At 31.7% G+C, this 13,141-nt stretch overlaps 2 protein-coding genes across 3 annotated transcripts in view; both read right to left on the bottom strand.

Moving 5' to 3' along the window:
- Positions 1 to 230: 230 nt before the first annotated feature.
- On the bottom strand, positions 231 to 7,032 carry LOC148612555 (retinoid isomerohydrolase-like). Its single transcript, XM_088594110.1, has 2 exons — positions 5,682 to 7,032; positions 231 to 3,280 (listed from the first exon to the last, which is right to left on the bottom strand). The coding sequence occupies exons 1-2, from the start codon at positions 5,856 to 5,858 to the stop codon at positions 1,901 to 1,903; spliced, it is 1,557 nt and encodes a 518-aa protein (XP_088450236.1). The 5' UTR covers positions 5,859 to 7,032; the 3' UTR covers positions 231 to 1,900.
- A 140-nt stretch (positions 7,033 to 7,172) lies between these two features.
- LOC148612554 (U4/U6 small nuclear ribonucleoprotein Prp4-like) overlaps positions 7,173 to 13,141 on the bottom strand; it is a 31,053-nt gene continuing 25,084 nt past the window's right edge. For both annotated transcript variants that reach the window (XM_088594112.1, XM_088594111.1), the window contains exons 15-16: positions 11,302 to 11,351; positions 7,173 to 9,931 (exon numbers count right to left, since the gene is read on the bottom strand). In XM_088594112.1, coding sequence (XP_088450238.1) covers positions 9,773 to 9,931; positions 11,302 to 11,351 — 209 coding nt within the window. In that variant the 3' untranslated portion in view covers positions 7,173 to 9,772. The remainder of the gene's footprint in view (positions 9,932 to 11,301; positions 11,352 to 13,141) is intronic.

Raw genomic sequence — 13,141 nt, 5'->3', positions numbered from 1 at the left:
ACCCTATTGTGGTGAGTTGATGAACATGCTCAGTATATACTTCCGCGAGGTATGGCTTGGGTAGAACAAAAAAATTCCTCGCGGAAGTGTATATTGAACATGCTCTACGCATGCTTATCCATGCTCATCGACTTTTCCACAGTTACCACAAATGGTCTAAAAAATACTGCTGGCAATTTAGCAAAAGCAAACAAGTGAGAATCACTGGATTGCTCCATAATAGAGCCACATATTCCGGTATGAAAACCGAATTGCTGTTGTACTTCTATAGATTAAACACAGATACTACTGATTCTTCAATGTAGTAAGCATACAACATTGATAAAAACAATAAATGGTTACGGTGTCATTAACTTTAAAGTGCTGATTAAGATGTAACTATGTAAATTAGAGAAAACCAGTTCCTGATATTATATTTTCCGTCCTTAACCGTTAAAATAAAGTCAGAGGACAAAAAGGTCACCTTTGAAATTTTAAATCGGCACAGGACAAAGTTTCAATGTTATGAACAAGGTTTTTTTTTTCCCTAGAAGTTATCATTTTAAATTTTCCTTTGATATATATATAAAATCAAAAACCAATAGATATGTTTTTTATTAATTAATATTTTTTATTTACTGTTTCAGATTTTACATTTGAAATATGCTAAATTTGTACAAATAAAGCAGAGCATTCGACAGTGTACATGTATATGGCATGCTATTTAGCCTTTGCAGTATTTTTGAATGATCAGAACTAATCATCAATGCAGAGACACGTATGGCGTTTTATGCCGGGTATTTATAGCAGACTTTGAAAAAGATGGCAAATGAATATTGAGAATGAAGACCTACCACATTACCCTACATTACTGAAAAAAAATATTAAAATGTTTGGTGTATACTAAGAAGCTTAAGTTTTTATAAGTGTGAGTATTTGTAAGAATCTGGCAAAATGGGGAAAAATCTGAAACATGCATGTCAACTGACAATATAATTTCACCCAAGGATGTTTATCTGTTTGAAAAGATCAGCATTAGATTTCTGTACCACTGGATTTGTCCAGACATCTTTTCAATACAATGTTTTAAAAAAATGAGCTTTTCGACAGTTATCTGCCCTTGAAACGGTCATTTTCAGCGCATTTCAATGAGATAATAACTCAATTTACCAAAATGTTATGGAAAATGTTATCTTTTTTTCCTTGATTCTTATGGTGCAAATAGTTTAAACTACACATTCCAAATGGTGTTTCTTTTTTTTTCTCATACCAATGCTTCACCTGCGTACAAAGATTGACACTCTATCTGTATAATTTGATAATCAAAACACAAAAGAAATTTTGCTGTTCACATTGACGTTCAAAAATCTTCGTAGCGAAAAAAAGATTGCTTTAAAACCTATAAATATTATTACGGTTGAATTTAATTTTCACTCAATATAAAACAATGTTATACATTTTCATCTTTAGTATACATGTATTCCCTTTAATCATGTTTTTTTATTATTTTTTACTTTAACAGTGCAGTGACTTTTTTGTCCTATACAATATTGTTTTACAATGCGACCATCTTTTCTTATCAATTTGTAAATTTTTGTCCCTTTACCTGAGGAGATTGAGGATGAAAGTCACTTTTTTTCCATTTCAATTTTTAAATGCTCAAATAAGACCTTTTAAAATTTGATTGTAATTAACCCCCAGTTTAGAGATGATACTGAAACATAATTCTGCAATTCTGACTGCTATGAAGTTAGACAGTCAATGAAACTGCGAAAATACATACATTGGTCAAAGTTTAAAAATGTGTTACGTTGTTCAATATACAGGTGAGGTTTACATTAACACTTAGTCTAATACAACACTTTTTTGTGCGTGTGTTAAAATTTTCAGATTCAAAAATTTGATGAAGCATATATATTCATTAATGACCGTCGCTGAAAAATCTCCCGTGAAAACTCATGGGAACAAATGTCGGAAGGTAAGATTGGCTTAATGGTTTCATATCAGTCGCATTGATTAAAAGAAGATAACTTTTCTTTTTACGGCCATCGTAAACATGAGTCATAAGTATCCCATCATCCTCTTCCATCGAATTCGGTGTTGATGCAAAATATGCCTCTGATGGGTAATTGTCCTTCATACTCCAAGCCAAATCGCGCCCTTTTTCACACATGTCCTTTTTCACGATAGCATAGCTATTGATATTCACATTGTCGGTTTTCATTCCGACACCGTAGAAATAACAATATTTCCGTTGTCGGTATTTCTCGTTAATTATTGGCATATCGATGTTTGTCGAATATGGCACCTTTCCGGAAGTTTGAACAATGTGATGATCCACTTTGAAAGTATTTACATTTATCACAAATCTTTGAATGTAATTTCTGAACTGTACATCGTTTCGCTTTGTTGGATCTCTAAGGATGTGTAATTCAAACATTTTAACATTTGTGATATTATCAAATCCGCAGACATCAACAACGATTTCGTCATTTTGTTCAAACGCATTTATATGGTGCATGAAAAAAAATGGGTCGGTCTTAAGAGTTGTAACATTTTTCGTTCTGAGATCAACAATGTATATTAAAGTCGGGTAATCTTTTTTAAATTCCATAGCAACTGAAGCATCAGCAGTGGTGAACATTTTTACCGGATTTATGAAAATCGGCGGAGCAATTAAGATCGCAAAGTTCTTTGTTACTGCAAAAGAATGCATGTACCTGTATTCGTTAATATCCCAGCTTACTATTTCTTCTCGAACGGAGACGGAAGTCATTCGGAATAACACCATCTTGCCTTTAATGATCGGAATTTCGCTCATAAAAAGTAAGAATGTAAGGTACGATTCTTCTCCGAACTCTCTCACTGGATGAGCACTTGATGAAATGCTTTTGTATATGTCACTGATATCGATCGTTGGCACAACTTGCTTAATTGTATTCAGATTTGTGATGTTAATTTGATAAATTTTCCAAATGTCATTTAAGGACATATATTCGTATTTGCTCGTCTTCTTATTCAAAATTCTGTATATATTGATGTTAGTATTGTCCATACCATTATAAAATGCTTTTAAAATGTCAATCTCATCAAAGGGAGGGTCTACAGATTCAAACGTGACATAAGGTGCTATATTCGTAGTAGACAACGATGTATTGTAGACGTTCGTGTATATAAACTTTGCTGACATCGATGCTGATCCATTGCCGTAAAATTTAAAGCTGTGAAGTTTTCCGAACCCGTCAAATGCATGTTTGAATGACCGCGGACCGAGTTCGAATCGACCTGCTCCATTGCGTATCTATAAAAGGAAGGAACCGAAAAGAAATTAAAATTAGCATTTAGTATTAAAAAAATCACAACCAAAGGCGGATCCAGGTATGCAACATCCCCCTTTCCCCAGTTTTTCGGAAAAAATGCTGAAATGAAAGAAAAGCACTGCAAAGCGTGAAGAAGTGCACCCCCTCTATGCTCAGTCGGTGCACCACGAAGGCTCCCTTCTTCAATTCCTGTTATCCGCCCCTGATAATGACCCCTATTTATAATGCTCCAACCAAACAATTTTGTCATGTCATTCTTGAACCATATCGAAATTGAGTCTCAGGTCGTACATGAATATTCAGTGACACATGGCAATAAGATTGTAGTTTCTAATTATTTGACTAAAAATTGAAAACACATTAAACATACTTATAAATAATAAAAAGCTTCGCCAAGCTCAGCATGATACTACTTCGGTGGTCGAACCCTGAACAGTTGGGGTAGGTGTGGACACAATATTAGTTTTTGACACTTAAGCATATTGACTAACAATTCATTATGGACACAAAAATGGTTTGGAAACAATGTCTTACAAACTTTCAAATTTAATTAAAAATTTCAAAAACAGACAAAAAATTAAAAGGTCGATTTTTTCGGGTGTTTTGGTTGGCCAGCGAATATATACTTACAGTTTCAATTTAAACCACTTCGGGAAGAAAATGAAAAAACACCGTCAGAAATATTCAACTATTACAAATATACATGTATCATAAAGTGAATAGTGAGACGACACCACTTCCGGTCCAAGATTACACAGAAATATGCATGTTATTTCATTATGTTGTCATGAAAAATTGAACTATTTACATAAAATAAATCGAATTCACTTTCTAAGACTGAACTGCTCCGATCTCGATCTTAATGAAAATATTATTGATTTCACATTTTTTTTAAGGAACGTACCAGAAAAGCTCCCTTAAACACACCTAATGTTACCTACTATATACTTTGTATTCGACACAAATGACCATTCTGTGATAAAGGTGATTTTTTTTTCGATTCTGATAAGACTAGTTTCCTCATATATTTGAATTGACGCTGCCTAGTATGTGTTGCACAAAATGTCGGTCATGTGTTTATCACTTTTTTACCATGGCTGTGGTCTAAAGAACTTTCAAGTACGTCAAAACAGAATGTGTTTTATGTCAAATTCTCGAAGTTCAAATTCCGTTAGACAAAATATAATTATATCTACGCTACTCTGCCTTACGCAGTAAGACAGGGTAGCGTATCATAACAGGTGACATTTCTCATAATTTGAAGCTAAACCGTTACATGCACATGTGGAAAAGAAAAATATTTTTTTCCCTTTGTGTGCGAAGGAAGCTTGCTGTCATATTATTTATCCAGTTACAAATGAAGCCAATTGTCATGAAACAAATAGTTGTAGGCACATGCGTGAGCAGTGTATGTAAAGTATAATGATACGCAATGTTCATATACATTTGTAAATTGTATGTAATTACTATTTGATCTGTTATTTTTATTTTTTTAGCGTGGTTACCGACATTTCCAAATGGTATGATCATGTTAGCAAAATTAATACAAAAATACATAACACTTCATTTGCACAAACTTATAAATGAAATATGGTTATGACCCAGTTACAACATATATGTAATTAAACAACGTGATATAACATGTTACAAATATTATATATGTTAACATGATGTACTGCATATAAAATCAAATCGATTTGTTTCTTATTTCGAAACATTTTAAAATATATAAAGAAGTCAGTTTTAGGCAATGTTTACGTACTGAATTATTATTTAACATGAATTTTACAGTTAAGTTGAAATTATTGTTTTTGTTTATTTTATAGTAGTTTAAAGGGCGCTTAGACTTATGATTTGTATTGTTTATAGTGTATTAAAAAATGTTCTTCATCTTCAATTACTCCTTTGCAAATTTGACACTTTCTTTCCTCTTTTTCTATATTAAGAAACGCGCCATTATTTATGACTAAATTATGAGAGCTAAAAAGAAACTTCGCAATTGCTACTCAATCCTTTAAAGGGTTAAGAGTATCAACATAGGGTGTTCTATAACCATAAACATGGATCATTCTGAATAAATCTAATTTATTTATTTATACATTTTTGGCATACAATGCATTGATCTTTAATTCTTTATATCAATTGTTTTAATTAATAAACTTTTATTTCATACATGGACTGGCTGAGAATGGGAAAGATTTTCTAAAATTACCTCATATACTCTAGATCTACTCTATGAGACCACCCCCCCCCTTCCCCATTTTCATTTTCCATGAAAAAAATAGGAAGATCAATCCAAAATATATTAAAAGACGACAATGATTGTGTCCGATTACATATGAACGTACATTAATCAACAAATAAAATGGATTATACACTCACCAGAGCACCTTTTATCCATTTAGGAATGGGTCTGTTGAAGAAAATAGGCTTGTCACAGAATTCTTCTAGGTTTGATTGGAAGAGATCTGAATACCCCGTTGGATCGTTTGTCTTGATTGCTAATACCAGGTTGTAAACTGTAAACAAACACAAAATCGCACACCGAGGAAACAACATTGTTTCAGTAACTGATCATTGATCTCGGCAAGTCACGATGTCAAATGGAAAAAAACTTGGAATCGTGTCAATTCCTTCCCGTAAATGAGTTATGACTTCTATCCATTGCATGTATGTACACGTCAAAACAAAGATTCAGTTAAATATTTATAAATTTCAAGTTCAGGGTATTAATATATTCGATGAAGCTTGGGTGAACAAAGAGAGACCAAGGGAGAGAGACTCGACCAGACGGGGTTATATAACATGCCATAATCATTTGTTGTAAATGCGTTAATGGTGAAAATAAATATACAGATTGTTGGAAACCCCATGGTTAATTTCACGCTGAGTTGCCTTCCTACAAGCAAGAACTTGAGTTATGTAATAGAGTTACAATAAAATGTCGTTGGTTCGTAAAAAAGAAACCACGAGCCCGAATTATGAAGAGCATCAAAAATGCTTATAAAACAACAAATCTTTTTATTATTTAAACAAAAACGTATGTGTGTAGCTCCTTACCATGATAAGAACATGTAAACATACATTTGGGGAATGTCTGAGGTTATTTATTTGTTTTCTGGTACTTCGAGTTGTCAGATTTAAAACAGCTTGAACCATGTACATTGTCCATCTTGATTATGCTATCACGCCTCTCTTTCCAGCAATCTCCAGGCAAAAGTGGGATGCTTGGAAATGAGATTGGAAGAGGAACTCGGCTTTTTTTATTCATACTTGCATTTAAAAAGGAGGGACTTGTATCACTGAACACTACAAATTTTACTTTGAACTTTATTGTTGAACAGCTTGTTTTTGTCAATATAGATCGAAGATCAAAATTGACATAGCATTCACCAGAGCCGCAGGAAAATAGTTTCATTGGCATACACCAGGGTGCCCTGAAAATTTTTGGCTGGGTGTTCCCCCATTGTAAACCAATATTCCGAATTCTTTAAATTTATCCGATTAGCCATGGATTGTATAATTGTCATTCAAGCTTCAAAAGTGAAAGATGATTGATGTAATCCAATAAGGATGTTGACTTTACTTAAAAAAATTGTAGCATATTAAAACGGTAGATATTTTAAAAATATACTTCTATCTTTATAAGACAATTATTTGAATTCATCTTTAAAATAAAATGATTAATATTTAACCAATATAATTTTATTAAAATTATTTACAATAGTCATCAAATATATACACCAGATTATTGTTTCAATTGTCATGATCAATGGACTTAATAGCTTGTGTCATTATATATGTCAAGAAATGTAGTCAATTGTAGCTTAAAAGTCAGCCTGTTCATGGCTCACACGAAATATTAAGAAATAGTTCTATTGGTTCCTTTATTATTATTTTTTTTAATTTCTCATAAACCACATATTTTGTATAGAGACACACAACATATGTACAGTTCATGCTATACAAAACTATTTACAGACACGTTAGAAACGTTACAGTATTGATGAAGTTAGTCAGGAGGGCTCAATCTTATGTTTATAATTTTAATAAATTTACACAAATCAATCAGACTTTTTTTTATCTTTCGGCTACATTATTGCCCTAAAATCTAAAATACATGGGCGCTACAGGTATATTTAAACTATCAAACCCTTATGAGGACCCCATAATCCCTAACTTTGATTGATATTGTTTTAGTCTGATAATTAAATGTTGGAGAAACGCGAATAAACCACTTTAAATCATCATAGCTTTGACTGAATTCTTTTACTCCCTAAACAATTAAAGTCTTATTATCTGTGGATAAGTGTAAAAAAATCGATGATTGTGGATTGTTATGACATAACGCTTTTCGTATTTGTTTCAAAATAGCGGTGTAATCGACCATTAAATATGCGATAAAACTAACTAACCTTTAGTAATCTATCGAATTATGAATTATTCTTAAAGAATATGGGTGTAGCAATATATTTAGCTGAATAAACGTCAAAATAAAGCGCCGTAGTCATACATATACATCCTAAAAATGTTGAGATCTGTAATTGTTCAGCTGTCCCAGGTAACAGTCGCATGAATAATTTCAAAATGACAGAAAATTTGTTTTTTTTATAATAAAACGAAATTTTTTTTGGGAAAAAAATGGCAAATATCAACGTTTTTAAATGTTGTTTTATTTTGGCGTCATGGTTAACTCATTTTCCAGCAATTGTTCAGAAATACCAAGAACAAAACTGTCCCACAGAAAACAGAACTAGTACACCAATTCAAACAAAGAAATGGAGTATCATATATGGACAGAGGTATATTCTTTTTACATTTAAGTAATATTATTTTACTCAAAATCATAAATTTCAACATATTTTAAAAGAAAAACAGTTTTACGAAATACGGCAACTTTTATCGAGTCACACATGCTCTTTTTCGCTTTACGGCATTTTTTGCAAAGTTCACGTCTTATTTTTATATTATTGCTACGTTCCGTTTTCCAACAACAACTGTTTTCTGAATGTTATTTTTCTCAACTTTTCATTAAGTCCTAGACTTTTAATTTCTGATTCTTATTACTCTTACAACAGCATATTTCACAAATCTTACAAATTGTCACGTCAAAAAAAATCACGTTTTCAATAACGGTAAAAGCGACGTTCCGTAAGTGTGGTTGGCGATTTTTTCGCACGAGTTTACACTTAACAGCTACAATTCGCATTATCAAGTTCAAAATTTTATTCAAAACAACAATTAAAATGCGATATTGTATTTTTTAAGAAAAAAATCACCAGTGCGGTTCGAAAATGTCATTCTTATAGTACACACATCTAGATTAACCATTAAATTAAATATACATGTATGTTGCTGAAAGTTTTTGATTATACAAATATTCGCAACTAGGCCTATAAAAAATTTTTTTTTCTTTTACCATCATAGTTTTCCTAGTGATAACGTTAATACACGTGTTCGGTGAAAAAACTATCATGAGAAAGAAAGGATATGGGGAAATGTTATATTAAATACACAGCACATCAACCATGGCAGGAACATTTTTTTTGTGTGTTTCCTCCCCATGAAAACTTTCAACAGGAGAGAATCAAACAAAAATATTACTGAATGAGGCACCAAAAATATTTTAAAAAGGGCAACAGCTCCAACATGGCTTTACGGATTAAAACCAAAATTTGAGCACAAATAGATCTCATCATGCTGAACACTTTTACCTTATCAGAATTTAGCTAAACCTAACGGTTTTGGAGATATATGCAAAAAACCACTGCCTGACCCCTATGTTCTATTTTTAGTAACAGCAGCCATGTTTTTTGACGATTCAAAAATCTCCACATCAGTTCTATGCAGGATGGATACCCTAAGAAACATTCATACCAAGTTATGTTCTATGGCAATTGGCTAGGTGAGCTAAAAATGCATGAAAATACATAAATATTTTTACAACAGAAGAGAAGGGGTTCTAACTGTTCCCTCTGGTTCAGCCCATGGATTATTGCAATATGCAACGTACATACCTGTTAACCCGGACACTTAAACAAAAGAAATGAAAAATTTAGAATCTCTCACCTAAAAATGTCAGATATGTAAGAGGTTTTAGGTAAAAGTCGCTATATTTTTTAGAAGAATACTTAATAATTGAATTTTACATAAAAATCTCCAATAATTATAAGTGTCAATAGAGTCAAATATCCCACAATGAAGAGTTCCATAGATTAACAGGCGTAATTTTATTCACAGTACTACAATTCTTGTATAACCATACAGGATAAAACCTGTCAGCTGTGAACACAATATGTTTGGGAACCTGTCAAAACCAGTCACCTTTTACACTGGTTTCTACATATTTGCAACTTGTTTAAACCAAACACCTGCATATATCAAATCACATGACTTGAAAGGATTTTCTTTATAGGAGATAAGCTGTACTAAAAATTAAACCAATCCACATCATTGTTGTGCAAATTTAATTTTCACAATCCCCCATGATGCTCGGAGGCCCACAATTTGAAAGTTCTGTCATATGAACACGTTGCTATATATTTCAGATCAGGGGAAACATCGATTCCCATAACTTTTCCTTCATGTCCAGCAAGAGTTTTTAATGGTCCCCACGTAGGGTGAGCCCAAACCTGGAAAATAAGTATAAAATTATTTTTTTAAACCTCACGTACATGTTTAGTTAGTAATGCAATAGTATAGGTCATGAAAGCAATTTCTAAAAAACATTTAATTTTCTATTGCAAGTTGATTTCTTTAACATTAGAACTTGTATATTCTATAGATATCTGTAATGGCACCAAAACCTAATTGATTGATTGATAGATTGTCCTGCTATATATAACATTTACCTACTATATATTTCACCAAGTGAAGTCTAGAACAAATTGAAGCAAAAGCAATTTGAACTCAAACATGATGAGGCCCTCCTTTTTGAGGATACCTCATTGGCCATGTTTTATTGCCATATCTATAAAATAAATTAAAACTAAACATTGCCCCTAATGGGACTAATACCTTCCCACAGCCAGTTGAACTCTGTACATTTGGGGACCAATATGGATATACGATTCATATTGGACACAATTTTTATGAAGAATAGACTAACCACTTTTGACACACAATTTGCTACCACTTCTTCAAGTTTTGCTAAAAAAAAAACCTTAAATCCAATGGTCATTCTTTCTACAATTTTTGTCCAAACGTAAATTCCTGACAGTATACACACCCCAATATGTTAAATTATAGTTTCATAACAATCCTACAAGTTGTGGACAATGCATGGGACCAAGTTTTGCTGAAAAATGCCTAAGTTTAACAGCCATCATTTCTAAAATTTTTGTCCAAACATAACCTCCATGTGGTTAAATAAGATCTCACAAAGTTTCATAACTATGCTGCAAGTTGATTAGAAAATAGTATACATAGACGGACAAACAGATGAACAGACAGGGTGAAACCTTTATATCCCAAAATCTGAATTTCAAGTTAGTTTTTTTTCTGCTGTTGTTTCGTTTCATTTCGTTTTTATTTTGTTTCTCAATGTGTAATCTTGATAACCTATTTTTAGTTTTAAATGTAGCCAATCACGTGAAATCCATATATGGATATCAATAATCAAAGGCATTGATAAAATTTAGTTCAAATTTCTAAATATGTATTTGAATTTTACTTTGACAATCAATTATGTAAAATATAATTTCATTCGTATACTGTAAAAATGGGCAATGTAATTATACGAACTTTGATACGTTTTAATATTCATCTGCCAGATTTCTTTCGTGGTGGAAGTACTTTTACAGTGGCTATTAACCAGAAGTCCTTTTGATTGACATCAGATGGTTTTAAGACTCAGAAGTCACATGACTTCTGAGAAAAAATGATATGAGAACCAAGATATGAACTTTGAAGGGCCTCAGGGAGTGGAAGTGGTAAGAATGGAAGACGAACTTTTTACACTAAAAAACAAAAACCTGATTTTTAAACATCAGGTAATACATACCTTGGCTGTGCCATCATAAGATGATGTTACAAGATAGTTTGAATGGTCAGCTAGAAAAAAAAAACCAAATATACCTATTTATTTAACTATTTCAACTTACCATACACTTATTTCAACAAATATATGAAAATTGAGTGAAAGACAGTGGTAGATCCAGTAGTTAGAATACCCACCGACTATTGTGGGAAAATCTTGTTAATTTCATGCAAACTTTTGGCAAAAATGTGCAAAAAATAACCTGGAACCCCCTTTTTTATGTTGGCATAAAATTTATTACTATAAACATATTAATTTTCGCTATTTGTGCGGTTGCCTCAAGAACGTGAAAATGAATACACGCGAAAACATATTCACATTTCCAGGTCTTTTGACCGTTATAATCATGGTTTCCACATTTGGAATAGGAACATTGTTTTGTGTAAGGCTCGTACCATTCAATCAAGTATGAATTCATACCAAGTCTATCATGAAAACGTATACGATAAATTTCTAAATTCATGATCTTGTTTACATAATGATTTGTATCAATGGCCACAGAGTACCTGTCACATCAAAGAATAGAAATCGATACTGTGCAAACATTCTATTCACAAAAAGTAAAAATGTCAGTGTCAAACAATAACACAACAGGTCATCACCAAAAAAAAAGATTACTGTTACATACACACGCCGAGAACTGTCATTGAAACATGCAAATAAAGTGTCAAAAGTTAATCCCTAAAATCAGGTACGGCTTGGGCAATTAAGTGGTGTCATCCTGGTTAGCCCACTTTTAATTACTTGTATAAATAAACATAAGGGGTTATGTTGTTTTAACAATTAAAGTCTGTTTCTGAATTATAGTATATATTTACCTGTAAAATCTTGTAAAAAAATCCTATAATTTACTATTGAATGAAGTGATATATAAACATTTTAATAATAAATCTTTTGCAGACTCTTTAGAAATATGCTCAATTTTAATTTGTAAAATTTATACAATTTTGATGAAATACCTTAAAAATCCTATAGTAAGTATGATTTTGATGAAATATTTTTGAATATGTTCAACAAAATATGCATTTTTAAAACTGATTATGACAAATATTATATGTCTGATATGCAATATATTAGTAAAGATTACTTTCAATGCTGTTGCAGTCAAAATCAATTGTTAAAATTAATTGTAATTGACTTCAAATGAATTAAATATTAAAGTATATAAAGATATGTTATTCATCTTTTTTTTATATTTATACATTAAAAATAAACTATACAGTTAAACAAAAAATCCTCTTTATACATGTACAAAGAAACATACATATATAACACCTTTCTATTTAGAACAGACTATAAAATTTTATGGTCAGTAAACCCTTTGTCTTTTTTGTTTATTCAACTAATTGGTAATTGGTATAATTAAATGTGGGCAAACCAGGATTAAACCAATTAAGTGAGGTCTTTTCAGTTTTAAATGAGAATATACTGACAGATTAAAATGGCCAAAGGAAACTATATATGTTGACTTTTTGTTAATGTCATATATTAACTGTTGTCATAGAAATTTATAGAAATATTAATGGAAAAATAACTGATTAAAAGAGGAATCACACATTGCCCACACTACTGAAAAAACTATATTTCTTCCACCTTGAAAACCGCGAAAATTAATACCTGCGAACATGTTGACTTTTCAGAAACCATGAAAATTAGCTGCCGAGTAAATGTATACGTTTACCGTATTTTAGCTTCATTTTCACTATGATAGAAACTTGAATGTTTTATAGGGAGTTTAGATACAAGTATTTACTGAACCAATTGAGTCAAAAAACTTTAATGTTTTACAGGGAGTTTAGATACA

Source organism: Perna viridis, chromosome 7 (assembly GCF_037379345.1).
Source record: "Perna viridis isolate PV_CMFRI_1.1 ecotype Kerala chromosome 7, ASM3737934v1, whole genome shotgun sequence".
NCBI lineage: Eukaryota > Metazoa > Mollusca > Bivalvia > Mytilida > Mytilidae > Perna > Perna viridis.
This window is presented reverse-complemented; position numbering and strand designations above follow the sequence as displayed.

What these genes read in the sequence shown, in the direction of transcription:
- LOC148612555 (XM_088594110.1), bottom strand. Translation starts at nt 5,858, where the DNA reads ATGTTGTTTCCTCGGTGTGCGATTTTGTGTTTGTTTACAGTTTACAAC. An exon ending in AATGGATAAAAGGTGCTCTG is followed by an intron (nt 3,281 to 5,681) that starts GTGAGTGTATAA and finishes TTCCTTTTATAG; the next exon opens with ATACGCAATGGAGCAGGTCG.